Source organism: Cordyceps fumosorosea, assembly GCF_001636725.1.
Source record: "Cordyceps fumosorosea ARSEF 2679 chromosome Unknown scaffold_24, whole genome shotgun sequence".
In the NCBI taxonomy this organism is placed as follows: Eukaryota; Fungi; Ascomycota; class Sordariomycetes; order Hypocreales; family Cordycipitaceae; genus Cordyceps; species Cordyceps fumosorosea.
Window position 1 is genome coordinate 16,014 of NW_017387324.1, and position 20,381 is coordinate 36,394.

A 20,381-nucleotide genomic window follows, 5' to 3' on the forward strand; every position below is an offset into this window, starting at 1 on the left:
TCCTAACGCACGTATGCATTGCATTCATATCTGTCCTCTTCGCCATGGTGTATCCGCTGCCTGTCGTCTTGGCCGTGGCCAACAAGCACTGCTTCTATGACCAATCCATCAAGTACCCCCTCCCCATAGCTGCCGTCAATGAAGTCGCACAGCAGACCGCAGACGACCAGCAGGCTGAGCAACTGTCCTCTTGGCCCCTTTTGCATAAAAAGACACTGTACGCAAGATTTCTCGGCACCCCGCACCACAGCTCCTTCCTGCACCTTCTCCTGATGAAAACCTAGGTACACGACCATCGAGCGCCTCGTCAACGACACAAGCCCTGAAAACACCTATCGGCAGTCCAGCTATGTCAGCATCACCGGCGGCGGCGGCGGCTCCACGCCGCTCTTCTTCGCAACCGACAGCACCGAGAACCGCCGGCAGCGCGCCGAGTTTGGCCGACTGATCGCCAGCACCGGCGTGCTCAGCCGCCGCGACCTCGTCGTCACCATGCACTCGGGCGGCGGCCTGTACCGGTAACGCCTTTCTCGCAATCAAAAAGTAGCTTTCTTTTCGCCCCTTGACTAACATTCCAACGCAGAGCCCTTGACTTGACGCTCGAGGTCATGGAGTGCGCCGGCGCCTGCGCCCTCGCCGCCGGCAGCCACATGTCCGCGCCGCAGGTCGTCAACCTACTCGTCCGGTACCGCGCCAACGTGCTGTCCGGCGACAGCAGCCAAATCATCAACGTGGTCAACTACCTGTCCGCGCTGCCCGCCGAGGAGCGAGGCCAGGTCCGCCTGGACAAGCTCGTCTACACGTCCGAGGTGCTCACCGCCGCGCAGCGCGCCCTCGTCCGCGCCACGCTCGGCGAGGACGTGCGCGTCTGCTCGCTGCTTGCCAGCGCCGAGGCCGGCCCGTGGGCGGTCAGCAACCCGGGGCTCACCGGCGAGCGCACCGCCGCGTCGTCCGACTTCCTCTACGACACGCGCACCATGACCGTCGAGGTCCTACCCATGCTGGAGGATGGCGGTGACGGCAAGCCGCTGCCGGACGGCGAGGCGGGCATGATCGTGCTCACGTCACTCAGCCGCCTGCGCAACCCGCTCGTGCGGTACGTCTGCGGGGACGTCGGCTCGCTGAGCGCCCTGCCGGAGGCAGCGGCCGCACAGCTGCCGGAGGCGGACCGCGCGCACGTGCGGGTACTTCGCCTCGAGGGCCGCGACCGTCGCTTCAGCTTCAGCTGGCAGGGCAACTACGTTGACTTTGCGAACGTGGCGGCCGTCGTCGAGGACCCGATCTACGGTGTGCTACAGTGGCAGGTCGTCCTGGAGGACCGGCCGGTGGGTGGCAGCGGCTTGGAGCCGCACTTTGAGCTGCGCGTGCTGCTCGGCGCGGGGAGGGAGGCGATACCCGTGGAGGAAATGGCGGCGAGGGTCAGGGTCGTGGTTGCGCTGGAGGAGGCGGCGAGGCACATGTTTGCGGTGGTGGTGGCGGAGAGTACGGATGGGTTTGAGAAGAGCAAGACGGGGAACAAGGTCGTCAGGTTTATTGACCGGCGGGAGTAGGACCGGACTAAGCAAGACCTAGACTTAAAGATTGATGCTCGAGGTCTCCACGTCAAGATCATAGTAACTTTGTTCACCCCAAGACTCCGACCAAAATACGCACCTATACAAGGTCAACCTCACACTGCACCAACGCCCTTAATCATCCCCCTGGTACCTCCTCCCCGGCAAGTGGTCCGTCACGCCCTCTATCTCGTTGACGCAGTACAGGTGCCTCTCCGCGTACGTCAGCGCCCTCCCGTACCTGCTCAGCGCCTCCCCGTCCAGCGAGCCCACGCACACGCTCACCCGGTCCTCCCCGTCGGCGGCCCAGAAGAGCATCCCGCCGCACGCCCCGCAGAAGCCGCGCTCCGCGTTGGCAGACGCCCGGTAGGTGCGCAGCGTCGCGCGCGATGTCCACACGAGGCCGGCGCGCGGCACCTTGTGCGCGCGGAAGATGAGGGCGCCGGTCTGCTTGCGGCACTGCGAGCACTGGCAGGTCGAGGCCTGGTGGCGTGTTAGCGGTGGGACGGAGGGATTGGGAGGTGAGGATAAGACGCACGGCGCGCAGAAAATCATGGTCGGGGGGGAAGGTGATGGTGTAGCGGACGCCTTCGCAGAGGCAGCCGCCGCTCACGGTGGTAGGCAGCTCGGTCGTCATGTCGTGGTTGTTGCTTTGCTTTGCTTTGCTTTGGTCTGTGTGTGTTTTTGAAGGGTGATGGAAAGTGGACTTGGATGATGAACCCGGATCTTGTCCAATGTTATATACTTGACCTGCGCAGCTGAGGTTGTCAATGGCGCCTTTCGTCGTCATAGGCGCGCATCCCCTCATTAGCGCCCACACCTCACGTTCACACCGTCTCTCTAAAATCACTTGAAATCCTGTTAATATTTTCAACGCCCCTTTGTAATTCATGACATCGTTATGATACATCCCCGTGTGTTATCCATGCTCCCACCGCGCCAGCCAGCCCACATTCTCACCCGCGTTCCGCACGATGCACAGCCTCGCCTCCTTGGGCGTGGCGCGCAGATCCAGCAGCACCTTTTCCACCGACACCGCGCCCACCGCCGTGCCCCGTCCGCGGGCCATGTTGTACGCGCCCGAGGTCACGAAACCGACGAGGTCCGCGGCGTCCGGCACCAGCGGGTGGTTGCTGGTGGCCTCGGCCGCCGCTGCCGTACCGGGCGGCGCCGTCAGTGTCTGGGCGAGCAGGCGCTTCCGGTGATGCATGTACATTTCATCGGACCTACAAGGTGCCTTCTTTGACGCCGGGGACTCTGTCGGCATTTTGGCGAGCCACTGCGCTCGTAACTTGGAGGGCAGTGCGTGGGGTGTCTCCGTCGCGCCGTCTGGAACGGTCGAGGGAACTTGTACGCTGGATGGTTCCGGCGCCGCCGTGCAGGGTCTCGGCAAGCGGTATATCCGGGCGCAGCTCTTGGCTACCCCCCGACCAAGCATGGTAATGCGGACGCTCGCAATCGCATTATCTGGTAGAGGTTGCAGCATTGTCGAGGTAAGATGAGCCTGCATGTCTGCTCTCGAGAATTGGTTCAAGAGCCCGAGGCAATCCACATCCCTCGGTGGACTTGGTGCCTGCACTGTCATCTCAACGCCCTCCATCGCATCCCCCTCTGGTCCCGCTGCACCTTTGTCATTTCCGCCCTCAGGCTTCAGGCTAAAGAGGAGCTCAAAGTCACACGCCAGACCGTCCCCGACCTCCCCCTTGCGGCCGATGCCCAGGTCCAGCGACGCCCACTCGGTCCTCTTGCTCTTCGGCCGCCTGTCGTAGTCCTTCCTGCGCTTGGCGCGCTGCGCGAGCTCCCAGCCGGCGCCCGCGTCGGTGCCCGGGTAGTCGGCGGGGAACCAGGGCACGCCGCGCTCAAAGGCCACCTGCATGGCCTCGTCGACGCCCGCGAAGCGCGGGTTGCCGCCGGATATCAGCGGGCAATGCACCAGGCTGTGCCACACGGGCAGCACGCACTTCCACGGCAGCATCAGGGTCCAGGACCCCTGCGTCTGCGTTGCGGAAGAGGATCGCGCGGCCAGCAGGGTGATGGGTATCTCTGGATCACCTGTGCCTGGCTCGATGAGACCACCTGGCGTGGTGCCGCTCCGCCGCTTGTAGATGGCCTGCTGCGTGGGCAGCCCGGAAGCCCTGTGCCGGGCATTCCTGTCGAAGAGTAGATTTCGGTCCAGTTCGCAATCGACAGGCCAGCTTGTTATAGATTCCATGAGCTTCTCCTGTAGTCTGTCGTCGTCCCAGCCTTCAAGTCGCCTCGGTGGGTATCTGAGCCGCGGGTCTTGCACAGTAAATGCCAGGGTTGCGTTTGCCGTCAGCGACGACGGGTTTGTGAGGCCGTGTAGAGATTGAAAAACTGCCCCTTGATTCCGGCTCGACCCTTCTGCGGCTGGGTGAGGCGTAAGCACCGCCAGCAGCGCCTCCGTAGACGCAGGGCCAGTGAGCTCGATGCTCCCAATCTCAAATCGCAGGTCTTCGATGTATAGCCGCGGCGTCTCCATCTTGATCAGTCGAAGCAGCTCGTCGAATACTTCCTTGAACGCAGACGGATGCATGCGCAAGAACAGCTGTCGCTGCGTCTTGTTCTCGTCCTGCACGACGGGTTCGGGATTCCACACGACCGTGCAGGGACACATTGGCCGTGGCCGTCCCTTGCGATCCCTGCTGATGACGGCGGAGCGTGAACGCGTGCCTGCTCTCCATTTCTTGCCCTTGTTGTTCCAGTATGCGTCGTCGGTGAAGCCGATCCGCTTCAGCACGCGACAGAGCCCAGCCTCGTGGCCGTAGACGCCAATGGTGCTCATGTAGCTCGTATCCCAGACCAACGTCCCCCGCTCGCCCTGCGATCGGTGAGTCGGCCGATACACCTTTTCGCTGGGCGTCAGGGGTATGGCGAACCGCCACAGGGGGCTGCTCGGGGCGGTCATCCTCGCGCGCTTGGCGTGCCAGAGATGCGTCGGCAGCCAGGTCTTGTGCGTCTGTCGTTTTCGGAACCGCGCGGGCGGCCTCGGGGGTTCGTTGAGTTGATTTCTTCGAATCTTGGGACGCGGTGCCGCCTTGTCCTTCCCTCCTCCTCCTCCCTTGTCGCCCGTCGCCTTTCGCCGCCGGGTCCTCGCCGCGAGGAGCCGCAGCCGCCTCGCCGTCTCGGCCCGCAGGCGCGCGCGCGTCGTGGTCGGCCTGCGAGCTGCGGACGGCCTTGGACGTGGCCATTCCCTGCTCCAGCGCGCGCACCTCGAACTCGTGCGCGGCCACAAACGCCTGCAGGTCGAGCTCGCCGTCGCGCAGGGCCGACTGAGCGGGCTCGACGGGGATGCTGCGGGCGACCTGGACCTTGACGCGTCGGTTGTCGTTCCGGCCGCCGGAGGAGGACGCGGCATTGGGAGTGTTCTTGCCCGAGACGGGTCTGCCCGGGCCGGAGGGGGGTTGTTTGGCGCCCATGGTTGGTAGTTGTGTGTGAAGACTGGAAGAGAGTTGAAGTCGTGGGAGCAAAGTAAAGGTCCAGTTGAACTTTTTGGTGGGGCAACAATGCTACCCTGCAACGGTCGACCAGGCACGTTTCTACCCAGTCATGAGACAAAAAGGGAGCAAAATTATGAAAGGAAAAAAAACTCTTTTGAACTCTATTACTTCAAAACACATTGGTCTCAGTAATTCAATGCCAAAATCTCCAATGTTGCCTCTACAACTTTATGTCTCCAACAGTGTCTACAGTCACTTATTAGTGAAAGTCACGTCTTTTTCTTTTTGAAGTTTCATGTTTAATAAAAGACTATATTTTTATTTTTCAAGGTTTTTGCTATCTTCTTCCAAGTCCTATCTTACTACTCATTTTCCCCAGTTGTAATGGTATTTGCAGTTTACAGTTTGCGTACTTGTTGCCTATGCTAACCTAGGAGCGTCAGCTCAACTTCCAAAACACACCTTGCCTGTGCTTAACTTGACTCCCTCTAGCTCTGACTTGAACTTGTAACTCCTTCCACCTCCGTGAGATGGACTGGAAAGGGTAGCATATCCCACACATCCATAAAATCACGAGCCCGTGAGAAGCTGGCCGCATTTTCCAGCGCCTGTCTCACCTTCCTGGCAACCCTCCATGTTACATCGTCTCTCTCCCTATCCGAAAGTGAATGATTGCAAAACTCCCAGCGCGTGCGCGGAATTTGCTCCCCCACGCCCTCGTCGGCGTTGTCAACGTCGCCGTGATTCAGCACCACGTACAAGGTCTCCAGGTCCTCCAGGTACTCTATGACGGCGGACAATATCTCAACCTCGCCGTTGTTAAACGCGGCGCGGGGAATCGCCAGCCTCCTCAGGTGCGTCCGCTGGGGGCCTATCCTCTGGTCGTAGTTCTCCGGCTGGTAGAGCAGGTCTATGAGCTGCGTCCCGAAATGGACGACACAGGGCGTCGGCAGGTACAGCGTATCGATCTTGGGATTGAACCGTCGTACGACATGAAGTGTACCGCCGGCATACCGTCGCCTGGACAGCACATCTTGCCGAGACAGCCAGTCGAGGGTGATCGCTCGCGACTCTTGGCTGGCGGAGAGCAGTCCATCTAGAGCTTGCACCCTGGAGAATAAGTTGAAATAGTAGTCAAACTGAAGAAGATGCTCTGCATGGTCGTCCCAGTACACCCTGCGGGTCATGGTGCAGCAGCCCACGCGGTAGATAAAGACCGCAGGCTCATCTTGGGCAGGAATCGCATCGATCCAGATTTGCGTACGGAGCTCGATAGGAAGGTTCGAGAAGGGATGGAAAGTGCTCATAATCGTCCTTGATAAAGTTATTGATATGTAGCCAGAGTTGGCTAGACTTGTGAGAGGCAGGCCTGATTCTCAGGAAGCCCAGCTGGCTTAAGCATGGATAGTCATCACATATGGAAGGACCAATGAGCGCCACCTACCTGTAGCCTTGCATGAATGCAACACCGCTGCCTCGGGACCAATTAGGCGAATACCGGCCTGTTGCTGGTACGCCCTGGCTGAATTGAACAGTACACTTTATTCTGGTCGCTGTTGCCTTGGAAACCTATACTCGTCCCGACGGCTGTCATACTCGAACGGGTGTGAACAGGCAGGATTGTAGATGAAGTTTCATTTACACTTGAACAATTTACATTTCAGATGATCCATGATGCATCCATTATGACACCCACTCCTCCTTTCCCTGGCTTGGACTGGGATCCGTCTTTTCCTCTGTCAGGTTGGGATCCATTCCCTCCACCGTACCCTGCATCAAGCTTTCGACGTTGACCTGGGGCCCGTGATAGTTCTTGCGACCGTCAAAGATCCACGTTCCTCCAGCGATCAGGAGGATGACGCCAAACGCGGCAATGGCGTAGTTCATGTTGCTGCCGGTAACGGGAAGCTCGGGGGGGAAAACAAAGAGGACGGTCGTGAGAATAGACCAGAGAATGCCAATCTGCGCATGTTAGCTTGTGTCAGGATTTTGCCCATGAATGAACCCTTACAATGTTCAGTATCCAGCCAAAAGGTTCAGGAATCTTGAACGGGCGGTTCTCGGGCAGCATGCGACGTCCTCGAAGAACATTGATGGCCGGGGGGATGGCATAGGTGACACCCAGGGCCACGACGGAAGCTGAGGTGATGGCATTAAAAGTACTGCTGGACCCCAAAAAGATGCACCCGAAGATGATCACCCACGCCGCGGTCCAGATGAGCGCGTTCAGCGGCACGTCGAGCGTGGGGTGCACCTTGGCGAAGACGCTGGAGAAGGGCATGCCGCGGTCGCGGGCAAAGGCGTAGCTCATGCGGCTGCTCGTACACATGATGGTGATGGCCGTGAAGAGCATGCAGACGATGGGAAAGAGGAGCAGGCACACGCTGCCCGCCTTGTTGCTGGTGGCATCCATGAAGACTTGCAGCAGGGGACCCCAGGGCGCCTTGATGACGGCGTCAATATCCTTGGTGACGAGGAGCAGGCAGGTGAGGAAGATGAATCCGGTGAACATGCCGATACCGATGCAGTAGAGCATGATCTTGGGGCCCTGGCGCTGAGGGTCTGGGATCTCCTCAATCATGTGGGCGGTAGCGTCGAATCCTTAAGGTGAGTTTATCAGTATCTAACTGTCCCCTTCAAAAAGTACAGTAGTCAGACATACCAGTCAGCGCAAAGGCACCCTGCAACAGCCCAAGCATCCAAGCTACACCGTCGGGCCAGCCGACCTCGTTCGTGAACTGGGCAAAGACGAACTCGCCGCTCTGGTAGTCGCCCGCCGAGCAGGCCAGGATGGTGATGCTGATGACCACGAAGCCCGCCAGCGACCACAGGAAGCCGGCCTGCGTCACCATCGGCAGGATGCGCGTCAGGAAGGCGTTGATCACCAGCGCCGCCAGCGTGAACCCGATGTAGATCAAAAACTGGTGCCAGGGCTTCGGCTCGTACGCCGGGTGCAGCAGCGAGATGATGTTGACCACAAAGGTGCTGCCCAGCAGGCCCGTCGTCGCCGTCAGCGCGATCCAGCCCGAGACGTTGACCCAGCCGGTCGCGTAGCTCAGGCCGCGCGCCCAGCGGCGCCACGCGACGATGGCCACCCAGTGGTACTGCCCGCCGGCGGTCGGGTATGCCGAGAGGAACTCGCCGAGGGACGCGGCCAGGCACAGGTTGAGCACGCCGGCGACGAGCAGGCCCCAGACGACGGCGCTCGAGCCGCCCGAGGGCAGCGCGAGCGTGATGGAGGCGGCCAGCGCGGTCCACGTGTTGAGGATGGCGAAGGCGAGGCCCAGCATGGAGAGCATGGAGAAGTTGCGCTTCAGCTCCTGCTTGTGCCCGAGCTGCTCGAGCACGGCGGTGTCTTGCGTGGCGGTGGCTTCATGGTGGGAGGGCCGCCGGCGCGGTGGTGCGGCTTCGACTTCCATGGTTTGGGGGGGACTGATCTCAACTATGATGGGATCATGAAGTAAGAGAGAGAGGGTCGGTTGAACATGCAAAGGGGCTTTGGATGACTAGAATAGAAAAGAGGTTATGGGAAAGGAGTAGGGGAACTGATGCATGAAAAGCAGGGAAGAAGAGCGTGAGATGGGCAGATCAGTTGGCGGAGGGCGCTGAGCCTTGTCCGGAACCCTCCAACCGTCCAACTATTCCGGACCCCAGCGCCACTGAGCGGCTGGTTCGGGGTTACGAAGCCAAACTAGGCAAAGGACTTATAGGTAGAGACGCTAGAAGGTATTAGTTTCCCACTGATAATACACCACTGATGATCAAGGTTGCGACGCTAGAGACGGATGTGCCAGCAGTGAGCGGCGTGGTATCTCGCCCGTGGAACGGCGGATACCAAGTTTACTGATAGACGCAGGCCCTTTTCCAAGTGGAGGAATTGGTGGCACAATCTACACAGAAATACCTATGAGTGATTCGATATGAAGCTGCCCTCTCACGCATTGTCCGGCAGGCAGCCATGCACTATCCTGTACTGGTCAGTCCACCTTGATAACAAAGGATGAACGCAGTAATCAATACATTGTACAGCCCGCCACCAACTGCGAGTCAGTCCTCACTCATTCATGCAGTGATCAGCCCCCACAAACCCAGCCGGTGTCATGGGGTCGCGATCCACCATTCTTTATCCAAGGAGCGAGGCCGGGGCCCCGGGCCAGAACCCAGCGACGGATTGCGGGGAGAGTGAAGCATGACTTGAAATTGCTGTAGCTTGGAAAAGAAATCGTATGCACTCGAGCAAAAGAAATCGTGAGCGACTGCAATGCCGGAAAAGGTGTCTATTTTGTTGGCGAGGGCACTCGGGGATATCACCCGGCGGAATGACCGACAAGCCACCACAGATCGTTCTTGGCAGGGCTTTCGTCGATGGCACTAGGTGGCAATTGAGGCGCTCCGAGGCTCGGCGTCCCAATAACACCACGCCTGCTATATATGCGAAATCATGTGTGATGCTTGTGCGGGCGCTCCAATCGGGCTTGTCAAGCCAAGGGGAGCACAGCTGCTCGAGAATCTAGCCCGGCTGCTGCTCTTTTAGAACCGTAAAGTTGCAAATTCAGGGCAGCGCCACGGTCAGGACTAGGACTCACTATTTCTAGAAGGCGCTTGCAGAACAACCCGATAACTTAGTTTCAACTGCCGAATACCCCAGCGTTTGAAGGTTTAGTTTATTAGTTCAAGAGAGTGTTCCACTCCCTCTCCGAAACGAAAAAGAATCGCATCATTGCGTAAGAGTAATGCACAGATTGGTATCCGGCGCCCGGCAAGTTCTTGGCGAGCCGGCTGCGTAGCCGGTCCCGGTCCCGGTTCCGGTCCCAGTTTGCCGGCTCCACGCTGGACCGGGACCCGGCTTGGTCTGCCCACAGGGCGGCGCCACAGGAACTGTCAGGTATAACGAGTGGCTTGGTCGGGGATAATGCATTTCCAGGTAATTTATTAATTAAGCATTTTGAAGTGACCAAGGGGTACTTCTCCGGACGGGTAAGCCTCACCACGTACTCGTGGCTCTGATGTGCTGGATGATGTCGGGAAGAAATTTTGGACAGTAATAGTTTTTTAATCTTCAGAAATCTAGTCTATACCGGCCATCATCACCATCTTCGTCGTCAAATACTCGTCAATCCCGTACTTGCTTCCCTCCCTCCCATAACCACTCTGCTTGATACCACCAAACGGCGCGATCGGGTCACTGATTGCTCCTGGATGTAAACTGTCAGCATCTTGCACGTAAACCTCCATCAACAAGGGCAACTTTTTTCCTCACCTGTATTCACGCCCACCATGCCCACCTCCAGCGCCTCGGCCACGCGCCAGCACCGGCTGTGGTCCTTGCTGAAGAAGTAGCCCGCCAGCCCGACCTCGGTGTCGTTGGCCAGCGCGATCGCCTCCTCCTCCGTGTCGAACGTAAACACCGCCGCTATCGGCCCGAACGTCTCCTCGCGCGCGATGCGCATCGTCGGCTTCACGTCCGCCAGCACCGTCATCGCGAAGAAGTTGCTCCCCAGCGCCGGCACCCGGCCCCCGCCGACCAGCACCCGTGCGCCCTTCGCCACCGCGTCCTCAACGTGCTCCGCGCACTTCTGCACCGCCCGCCCGTGGATGAGCGGCCCGTGCGTCGTCGCCGCATCCAGCCCGTCGCCGACCCGGAACCCCGCGACCGCGTCCGCCAGCATCCGCACGAACCGGTCGTGCACGTCCCGGTGCACCAGCAGCCGGTTCGCGCACACGCACGTCTGCCCGGACAGCCGGAACTTGCACTCCACCGCGCCGCGCACCGCGGCCTCCAGGTCCGCGTCCGCGAACACGATGAACGGCGCGTTGCCGCCGAGCTCCAGCGACAGCTTCTTCAGCGTCGACGCCGCCTGCCGCATCAGTAGCCGGCCCACCGGCGTCGACCCGGTGAACGAGACCTTGCGGACGGCCGGGTGCGTCGTCAGCGCCTCGCCTACCGCGACCGTACCCGCCATCGCCGTCACCACGTTGACCACGCCGGCCGGGAGGCCCGCGCGGCGCGCCAGCTCCGCGAGCGCCAGCGCGGTCAGCGGCGCCTCCGCCGGCGCCTTGACCACCACCACGCAGCCGGCCGCCAGCGCGGGGCCGACCTTGCGCGTGATCATGGCTGCGGGGAAGTTCCACGGGGTGATGATGCCGCAGACGCCGACGGCCTCGCGCGCGGTCACGATGCGGCAGGCGTCGCTGCTGCTGGCGGGCATGGCGTCGCCGCACACGCGCGGGGCCTCCTCGGCGAACCACTCCAGGAAGCTCGCCGCGTAGCGCACCTCGGTCGCCGCGTCCGCCAGCGGCTTGCCGTTCTCGACGGTGATGATGGTGGCGAGGTCCGCGGCGTGCGCGAGCATCAGGTCGTGCCAGCGGCGCAGGAGGGAGGCGCGCTGCCGCGCGGGCGTGCGCCGGAACGAGGGAAGGGCGCGCGAGGCCGCGAGGATGGCGGCTTCGGTGTCGGCGGCATCGAACTCTGGGCACTCTCCGAGTATGGCCGAGGTCGAGGGGTCTGTGAAGGGCTGTGTTAGAGGCTTTTGTTGCTGGCTGGGGACTGGTGAGGGGACGCACTGTCTACAGAGAAGCGCTTGCCAGAGGCTGCTTCGACCCATTTCCCGTCAACGTAGCATTGATTCTTGAGGATCGAGGGGTCTTGAAGCTAGTTTTTTTGTTACTTGAGTCACTCCGAATTATCTTGTTGCTGGACTTACAAGATCCTTGAGTGCAGACATGACGGCGGTTTATTGTACGGCTAATACGAGCACAACCTTACCAGCTACATTTTGAGGAACTTCCTTTGCCATATATCATGCAATCTACCTTTGACTTGATTCTTTCCGTAATTCCATCTTCGTCCCACCGGGCTGTCTCGTCTAGTCCCGGCTTGTCCTGCCGCTCGCCGGTCGCGGGGCGGCCAAGTGGGACCGGCAACCTCGACCGGCCCGGTTGAGCTACACGGCGTCGGTGGCCGCGCGCAGCGCAAGAGTGTCATCACTGACTCAGCTGACCCCGGTATGTTGAAATATATAGATCAATTTTGGAGGTCAGAATAATTTCTACAACAGCAGAAAGTTAATCTGGCCAGAGTCTCGTTCGAATATGACAGCCTCTACCATCATTGAGCAGGTGCCTGGACCCGTGTCCAAGGCCACCTCGGACAAGCTCAACACTATTTTCGACGCCCGAGCCGTTCACTTTGTCGTCGACTATGACAAGAGTGAGGGGACATAGTATGCATGCACTACCATGATGCTTGTCTACAGCACTCGCTAACTATGACAGTATCGTCGATGTCGATGGTAATAAGTACCTTGACGTGTACGTCCTTACCATCAACACACCCAGATGGCGACCCATTCTAACAATGATGTAGATACTCTCAAATTGCCTCCATCCCCATCGGCTACAACAACGCCGCACTCGCCGCCGCCGCCAAGTCGCCCGAGATGATCTCCGCGCTCATCAACCGCCCTGCCATCGGCAACTACCCGTCCGCGCAGTGGCACGACGTGCTCAAGAACGGCCTCCTCCGCGCCGCGCCCCCCGGCCTCGACAAGATCTTCACCGCGCAGTCCGGCTCCGAGGCCAACGAGCTCGCTTACAAGGCCGCCTTCATGCTGTACCGCCGCCGCCAGCGTGGCGCCGCCGACTGGGCGCCCGAAGAAGTGTCCTCGTGCCTCGACAACGCGCAGCCGGGCTCGCCCGCGCTCGCCGTCCTCAGCTTCGCCGACTCCTTCCACGGGCGCGGCTTCGGCAGCCTGTCCACCACGCGCTCCAAGGCGGTGCACAAGCTCGACATCCCCGCCTTCGACTGGCCGCGCGCGCCCTTCCCGCGCCTACGATACCCACTCGACGACCCCAAGAACGCCGCCGCCAACGCCGCCGAGGAGGCGCGCTGCCTGGCCGCCGTCGAGGCGCTCATCACCGGCTGGCGCTGCCCGGTGGCCGCCGTCATCGTCGAGCCGGTGCAGAGCGAGGGCGGCGACAACCACGCGTCGCCGGCCTTCTTCCGCGGCCTGCGCGAGATCACGGCGCGCCTCGGGGCGTGCCTCATCGCCGACGAGGTGCAGACGGGCTTCGGCGCGACGGGCAGGTTCTGGGGCCACGAGCACTGGGGGCTCGACGCGCCGCCGGACATGGTGACGTTTTCGAAGAAGGCGCAGACGGCGGGGTACTTCTTCACGGACCCGATGCTGATCCCGGACAAGGCGTACCGACAGTTCAACACGTGAGTAGTGATGGTTGCGGCTGCACATTGGCGGCGCACTTGGATGAAGCTTACAATGGTATAGGTGGATCGGTGACCCAGCCCGAGTTATACTGAGCAAGGCTGTCGTTGAGGAGATTCTCGACAACAAGCTGGTTGAGCAATGTGCTCGCGTCGGTGACGTCTTGTACTCTGAGCTGGAGAAGCTGGCGTCCAAGTACCCGACTCAGATCCAGAACCTCCGTGGTAAAGGACAAGGGTATGTCAAAACTGTCTTCCCGTCCTTTGCTTCTCTCCTGACCCTGTCTAACGATCGCAGAACATTTATTGCATTTGACGTCCAGGACCCCGTCGCCTTTGTTGCGGCAATGAAGAAGCGCGGCGTCAACATTGGCACTTGCGGCGTTTCCACAGTCCGTCTTCGTCCAATGCTGATTTTCGACGAGACACACAGTAAGTTGATTAAGACATTTTCGTATTGCACCCCATGTTTTACTAACAGCCGCAGTCCCTATCCTGATCAACACAATGGAGGCGGTGCTCTCTTCCTTGTAGGCAGCATACTTGTATGATTCATGTTGCCTTGTTTTTAGAGTATTAATGACCTCGAGGTGTCCATTTCACACCAGTACATATTCTTCTATCAATAGACCTTCAAGACCAAAACCATGTAAAGAAGCTGGTGTTGGTGTGTGTATTCCTGTGCACGTTACAGGCGCCTTCTAGCGTCCTCCAGGTCGTTTCTAGCGCCCAAGTCTGTTAATGGATGAGCGGCGTTTTCCAACAGCATCGGCGCTCATTTCTCGTTTAAAGATACGGATACAACCAACAGTTCGTTACTTAGAGCCATAAACTACTCACAGAATAATCTTGACCTGCACAGCCAATGTTACTTCTGCAGCTATAATTCCTAAAGTCGCTCCTCCATGGCACAGCGGCTTGTGGGTCTCGATGTCTTGAGGCATCGCCGCTCCAACTAACTAAAACCTTGTCCTTCTAACTCATACCGAACACAAAACAGCCTTTTGTAGTCCGACCTGTCTGCCGGAAAATATCGCGTCGGCTTGGCCCTCATGAACAATCAATATCGCCTCCCAGACTCAAATCGAAGCCTAGAAAGAGAGCGCAAGCGGGCCGCTCGAGCGTGCGTTTGGCCCTCATTTGTTGTTCCGATTGCGACCTGCTTGCTAATGGTGCCATAGATGCGACATTTGCCGCCGCCAAAAAGAGAGGTGTGATGGCGGAGTTCCCTGTCGGAGATGTTTTCGCTTAGGCCGGCAGTGTGAATTCACAGGAGATGTCGGGAGCGTGTCGGGGCCGGCTCGTCGCATCACGGCACGCCCGCCACCTTCATCCGTGCCAGCGTCGCATGCCGCCTCCAGCGGCCAGAGAGCCTTCGACCAAGGCTCCTATGTGCAGCAGAAACGCTTAGAATACCTCGAGAGAATTGTGCGCAGTCATACCGGGCCTGGGGTGCCCCTTGATCTGGACAGTCTCAGGAACCTGGCCGACGAGGCAGACAGTCAACGAAGTGCTTCCCTCACATCGCAGGAAGATGAAGTTGACAAGTCAATCACCATGCAATCTCTGGATGGAAACGTAACACGCAAGTTTATCCTCTCATCGATATCCACTGCCATGAATGCTAACTCGGCGCAGATTACTCCGGTGAATTTTCGCACTGGAATTTTTCCATGCGTATCAAAGACTGGCTCGACCAGAGCGTAGCTCGTCATGGACAAAATGTAGGCATCCCTGTTACATTTGCGCCACGCTTTGTGGGACTGATTGTCGTAGGAGCAGACCCCAAAAGCATCGATAGTGTTTGACGAGTATTATCGACCTAATGAGCTTCGGTCCCCAGCTGGCTCACTTGTGCCATTGTCCTCGCTGCCGCCACGCTCAATCACCGACTTTCTCATCCATTGCTACTTCCAGCACGCAGAGGCCAACTATAGCTTCGTTGACAGGGAGTGGCTATGCGGTCAAGTGGATGTTGTCTACGAGAATCCAATGGCGCTATCAAATAGAGATATCGGCACCCTCTCAATAATACTCACGATCCTCGCCATCGGGACTCAGTATGCCTACCTTGAGTCAATATCTGAAGGTAAAGATACGGCGACTACAGCTGAGTCTAATAAGTTCAGCGAAGATGCAGTCGGTATTCAATTTTACAGGAAAGCCGCCCATCTTTTACCCGAGGTCATCGCCGCGTCGTCATTGGAGAGTGTACAGGCGTGCCTGCTGATGGGCATCTATACACTACCAGTAGATGCATCAGGCCTGGCATACATATACCTGAATCTAGCCTTGAAATTGGCGATACAGAATGGCATGCACCGAAAGCATCCCGCGAACGACATAGACGCGCGTATCCGCGAAACTAGAAATCGCGTCTGGTGGGCTCTATACACTATCGAGCAGTAGGTGGTTTACCATACTTGCCTGATTTTTGGGCTGCAGGAGTATTGACATTTCGCAGACGAGTCGGTATCTTTCACGGCCGCCCAATCTCAATTGCAAGTGTGGATGTGGACGCCGATCTACCCTCTCCGCCGCCGGCACCGACCTGGGCATTCAGACATCCTGAGCTGCTACTTACCAGCATACAACTAAACAAATACTTATCAAGGGTGGCACATATAATGTAAGCTGTCGGCACGTATGAACAGAGCTTCAATGCTGACAAGGGCCGCGAGGTCAAATCTGCGCACTCTCCCAAAAACGGAAACCTCGGACTGGGTCAAGAAGCTTGCTCAGCTTCAGACCGAGTTAGTCAAATGGTGGGAAGGCCTTGGGAATATCACCTTCTATCACAATGAGCAGCCAACTTCCGATGCATTTCGGCCAAGGATGCATCTGAAGCTCGAATACTGCATGGTGCGAATGTTTCTCGGCAGAATATTCATCCTCCCGCAGGATGGTCCGCTCGACAGTGGCAGCCGCTCAACACCATCATCTGACACGCCCTCTCGGAGTCCACGGGCCGCCCTCGTACGCGACTGCGCCGAGGCCGCGCTGTCGGTGGTCGATGCGTGCCGCGTCATCGCCCGGGGAGTCGGGCTTGCGCGTGCGTCGTACACAGAGTTCAGCTCGTGCCGGGCTGCCCTCCTGGTCATCACGACACAGTGCCTGACCCCGTCGGCGGCGACGACGCAGGGCGCGGACCGGTTCCGGCAGGCGCTGCGCGACGGCGTGGTGATGCTCAAAGACATGTCGTCGGGGAGCCAGTCATGGCACTCCGAGGCCTCGCTGATCGAAGCCTTTGAGCGGGCGATTGCGGGCATGGACACGCGCGAGGCCGCCGCCGCCGCCGCCGCGGAGGGCCCCGAGGAGTCCGACTACGCCAAGTTCAAGAAGTGGGAGCAGATGGTGCAGAAGCACCCGTCGGCGCCCGAGTCGACGGCCAGCCTGGTTGGGTCGGAGGATATTGGGCCGCTGGCGGGTGGTCAGGGCTGGAGGCCTGCGGAGGCGGCGTGGAGAGAGGACGGTGGCCTGATGCCGTCGTGCACGCCGTTTTTCGGAGTCGATGGGAATTTTGCGTCGTTTCCGGAGAGTCTGGATGAGCTGCCGTCGTTTTTGGATACGAACTTTTAAGGTTGCTTTAAAAAAAAACCCTCTTCTTTTTCTTTGCTATGTCTCGGAAATGGTGTTGGAAGTGAAAATGGCTCTGACGTGGCGCATGGCTTGAAGCTGCGTGACTGTATTACAACGCATGACACCGGCGGATAGGGTGTGGTACAAGTCTGAGCTGGATGGGTCCATTGTTTTTCTACAAATTTTACTTCGATCCAACTTAAACAAAGACAAGAAGATCGAGAGAAAACAAGGGAGAAGAGACGACATCATGGGTGTAAAATGTTCCATGCGCTTCTTTGGTGATGTGGCTAGCACGCTGTGGCGTATGCGTTTGCAGGCATTAAAGTTGGTGGCAGTTGGCAGTTGGCGCGCTAAACCCAACACAGCCAGACTCTTCAAACGCTGCAGTCAGCCAGGGAAGGAGCTGCGGAACGCACCTGCTGCAAACGAAGACATGATCAATTTCAGAATTCTTCAATATTCAATCAGCCACCACCGATTCTTCCTTTTCCACCCCGCATCACATCAACCATTCCAATCTCTCTCATCATCCACCATCTGAGCATCGCCATCGCCATCGACAAACATCCCGCACCACTCTGCTCCTTCTCCCCGTCAGCCTCGTCTCCACAGCGTCCCCTACTTGGCTCTCGCCCCGCTGTCCTCTTGCACGCTCCAACGACTGCGCGCGTCATCATCACATGCACCCGCTCTGAAGTTGCTGTGCCTCACAGCTAAATATATTCTCTGCAGCGCATCCTGACACATGGGCCTCCCGCCCTGGCGACTTTTCCTCCCGCTCAGGCTTCGCTTCTTATCCCCAGGCCCGTCCGCCGATCTGTGGCCAACAGCAATCGCGCGCGCGCCACGCATTTCACATCGAAAACGTCTCACCCCCCGAGTCTCACCAGTCTAGGCCCGTTCTGTACGAACTCGCACAGAAGCCGAAGGACGCCACCACGGCTGCGCCGGATCTGTTAGCTCGCCAAAGCAGCAAATTCTGGCGTCTTTTCCTTTGGGATCCAACACGCGAGCGCACCATTTTTCCTGAACCCGCCTACACGCCTCATCCTCGAGCCCCCTCGCCAGCCCACTGCGACCCTCACCACCAGCCTGGTCCCGGTCCCGGTCCGCATTGCCATGCCACGGCGATAACGCCTACCGCAAGTCATGTCTTCTCTGAGTAAGCTGCGATGGACCCCGTTTCCCTTCTGCATTGCACATCTCTCGTCTCCCTCTGTCGCAACCTGTGTGGTCGTATCCCCGTTTTACCCCTTGCTCTGTTCGCTGTTGCCTCAAGTCCCTTGAATGCACCAGGACATGTCAAGCTGTCCCTACTCCACGCCTCGAACCAGCTGCCTCTCCCATGTTTAACCAGTCTTGAACCTATCTAACATGCATCTCCCAACAGTTGGCAAAAGTCGCAAGGTATATTTGCCACGTAAACGTTCCCGGTTCGAAGCCATTGCTGACACTCTCGCGCAAAGCCGAAGTTTGAGCTTCATCTCAAAGTAAGCCTGGTTAAATCATCGCGGAGACGTCCTAGCAATTAACCCTTTGCAGATCTATGACCTGAATAATGTCCCACTAGTCAACGGCAACTCATTTATAAAATGGCATCTGTCTCATTCCATGCACGCGGAGCATCGCGGGCGCACGGCCAAATGCCCCATCGCAAACCACAAAGTTGACTACGATTTTAGCAGAATCGTGCCGTCGATTCGCATCTCCATTGATAAGAACAACATGCTCTCTGAGTGCCCCTTTGAGCTCGAGATTCTGCAAGAATTTGCTGTTGCCGAAAAAATCACCCTCGGCCATGTCAAGCTAAATCTTAGCGAATTCGTCGAGGAAAGCGAGCCGTACAGCAGAGATGCCCTGTCGCCTCCTAGGATCCGCAAGCAAAGCACTGGTGGAAGCAGCATCAGTCTTTCCAGCTCAAACCGCCGAACCAGTTCAGAGAGTCGGCCTGCTCAGGAAGGCATCGTTCGCAGATATCTTATGCAGGACAGTAAAATCAACAGCACGCTCAAGATTGGGATTCTCATGGTCCAAATCGACGGCGACCGCAACTTTGTGGCACCCTCGCTCAAAACTGCTCCTGTATTCGGCGGCATCGCTGGTTTCATGGATCCCAACCAGATTGAGGATGACACTGGACGTGAGTAGCGCACAACGCAACGCTTCCAATATGAAGTGCTAACTTGCTCTTCAGCCATGCCTAGCTTTAACAAAAATCGGGACAACGCCGAAGTTCAGGACCTCTATCGACGCACATTAGCTGCGTCATGGACGAAACAACCCGCGCAGCTTCCTGCCGATGAATGTATTGAGGATATTTTCGCCGGTGGCAACGGATGGAAGGCTCCCAAGGTGGGATCTGCCAAGCGTGATCCTTCTTCATCCAACACAGACCCCGACGAGTTGGATGCAGACGACCTCGGCAACAACGGCACTTTGCGACCATCCGACTTCCGCCGCCTTGGTATCAGTAATCATCGTCGACAACACAGTGCCTCCTCCGACAAAAGTGTATCCACTGTCACTGGTGGTGGGCATCATCGCAACTCCCCCAGTCCACGCAAATCACATTCTCCGCTTAACAGCCGCCAATCCTCACACCTAGATGAGGACCACCACGCAGTTCGCAGCAGTCGCAGCGACAGCATGGCCAGCCTTGTTCCTACGTTGGGTAGCAGCTCTGGAACGGAGAACAACGGGCGCGGAGAGACGAGCTACAAGCACCAACGTGAAGTGGGCGAGGATGAACTTCGCGATAATTTCGTGGCCTGGCACCTCCCGGGGCAAGAGGGTCTCGCCGCATAGACAATCTGTACAACCACCTGGCTTGGGCCTTTTTATGTCCAGGTATTTTTTCTTGTGGAAATTCTTTTATTTTACACCACTGCAGCCTTGCAAAAGGCGACTTGATTTTTCTGTTCAGAAGCGATTTGATTGGCGATTTTCTTTTTCATTCTTTCGACGCTCCTTTCTTCATTTTTGTTCTCTTCACTCTCTCTTAGCGATTATTTTGACAACTTTCTTGCAATTCTTTAGGCGGCTACAAGTTTGAAGTTTAACGGATATGGACAGGTAACTGGGGGTTTGCTGGGTACAGACGGAGTTTTGGCGGTACCAAAAGGCCAAAGAAAAAGGCTGGGAAAATAGATGGGTTGGCAGATTTTGTAGTTTTACACTTTTTATATATAAATTATCCATTTCTTCTTCACCTTGACAAAGCCCCGCAGATTTTGTAAAGCCGTCTTCGACCGTCTTGAGCCTTCTACATAGCTTGATCAATCGTCGTCATACTACGAATCATCATGTGTATCTTTCTTCTTACATTGCTTAAATCAGACACCATCTGTGACAGATACGAATAGACCAAATAATTCATTTCTATAAAAACCCAGAATCGCTTTTAGGGGATGTTCCCACTCTATCCTTTGTTTTGTCGCCCCCTCTTTCCCATCCTCTTCCCTCCCATTCTCATTTCTTTGAAATTGTCCAACCTTGCGTGAGGCCTCGTCGTCGGCCCTTTTCCGACATCACCTCATCGTAATCGTCATTAAGCCAGAGACTTTGGCA

The 20,381-nt window shown here is 57.7% G+C and overlaps 9 protein-coding genes across 9 annotated transcripts; 4 read left to right on the forward strand and 5 right to left on the reverse strand.

Annotated features, from left to right (window-relative positions):
- Nucleotides 1-44: 44 nt before the first annotated feature.
- ISF_07730 (hypothetical protein) lies at nt 45-1,550 on the forward strand (the record flags this gene model as incomplete). The annotated part of the gene is made up of 3 exons (XM_018851333.1): nt 45-217; nt 285-518; nt 584-1,550. 3 exons carry the CDS (start codon nt 45-47, stop codon nt 1,548-1,550), a joined length of 1,374 nt encoding a protein of 457 aa, XP_018701349.1.
- A 138-nt stretch (nt 1,551-1,688) lies between these two features.
- On the reverse strand, nt 1,689-2,190 carry ISF_07731 (Mss4-like protein; the record flags this gene model as incomplete). The annotated part of the gene is made up of 2 exons (XM_018851334.1): nt 1,689-2,036; nt 2,092-2,190. The coding sequence occupies 2 exons, from the start codon at nt 2,188-2,190 to the stop codon at nt 1,689-1,691; spliced, it is 447 nt and encodes a 148-aa protein (XP_018701350.1).
- Nucleotides 2,191-2,472: 282 nt separating this feature from the next.
- ISF_07732 (popld) lies at nt 2,473-4,990 on the reverse strand (the record flags this gene model as incomplete). Its single annotated transcript, XM_018851335.1, has 2 exons — nt 2,473-4,392; nt 4,451-4,990. 2 exons carry the CDS (start codon nt 4,988-4,990, stop codon nt 2,473-2,475), a joined length of 2,460 nt encoding a protein of 819 aa, XP_018701351.1.
- Nucleotides 4,991-5,581: 591 nt separating this feature from the next.
- On the reverse strand, nt 5,582-6,318 carry ISF_07733 (hypothetical protein; the record flags this gene model as incomplete). The annotated part of the gene is made up of 2 exons (XM_018851336.1): nt 5,582-5,599; nt 5,653-6,318. The coding sequence occupies 2 exons, from the start codon at nt 6,316-6,318 to the stop codon at nt 5,582-5,584; spliced, it is 684 nt and encodes a 227-aa protein (XP_018701352.1).
- Nucleotides 6,319-6,694: 376 nt separating this feature from the next.
- On the reverse strand, nt 6,695-8,430 carry ISF_07734 (GABA permease GabA; the record flags this gene model as incomplete). The annotated part of the gene is made up of 3 exons (XM_018851337.1): nt 6,695-6,973; nt 7,023-7,612; nt 7,674-8,430. 3 exons carry the CDS (start codon nt 8,428-8,430, stop codon nt 6,695-6,697), a joined length of 1,626 nt encoding a protein of 541 aa, XP_018701353.1.
- Nucleotides 8,431-10,078: 1,648 nt separating this feature from the next.
- Nucleotides 10,079-11,736, reverse strand: ISF_07735 (succinate-semialdehyde dehydrogenase; the record flags this gene model as incomplete). The annotated part of the gene is made up of 4 exons (XM_018851338.1): nt 10,079-10,206; nt 10,272-11,516; nt 11,576-11,663; nt 11,716-11,736. 4 exons carry the CDS (start codon nt 11,734-11,736, stop codon nt 10,079-10,081), a joined length of 1,482 nt encoding a protein of 493 aa, XP_018701354.1.
- A 367-nt stretch (nt 11,737-12,103) lies between these two features.
- On the forward strand, nt 12,104-13,766 carry ISF_07736 (4-aminobutyrate aminotransferase; the record flags this gene model as incomplete). Its single annotated transcript, XM_018851339.1, has 6 exons — nt 12,104-12,234; nt 12,287-12,322; nt 12,378-13,232; nt 13,297-13,470; nt 13,531-13,664; nt 13,720-13,766. 6 exons carry the CDS (start codon nt 12,104-12,106, stop codon nt 13,764-13,766), a joined length of 1,377 nt encoding a protein of 458 aa, XP_018701355.1.
- Nucleotides 13,767-16,067: 2,301 nt separating this feature from the next.
- ISF_07737 (hypothetical protein) lies at nt 16,068-16,811 on the forward strand (the record flags this gene model as incomplete). Its single annotated transcript, XM_018851340.1, has 1 exon — nt 16,068-16,811. One exon carries the CDS (start codon nt 16,068-16,070, stop codon nt 16,809-16,811), a length of 744 nt encoding a protein of 247 aa, XP_018701356.1.
- A 1,614-nt stretch (nt 16,812-18,425) lies between these two features.
- Nucleotides 18,426-19,619, forward strand: ISF_07738 (Oestrogen-responsive protein Fam102A/B; the record flags this gene model as incomplete). The annotated part of the gene is made up of 2 exons (XM_018851341.1): nt 18,426-18,954; nt 19,009-19,619. 2 exons carry the CDS (start codon nt 18,426-18,428, stop codon nt 19,617-19,619), a joined length of 1,140 nt encoding a protein of 379 aa, XP_018701357.1.
- Nucleotides 19,620-20,381: the final 762 nt, after the last annotated feature.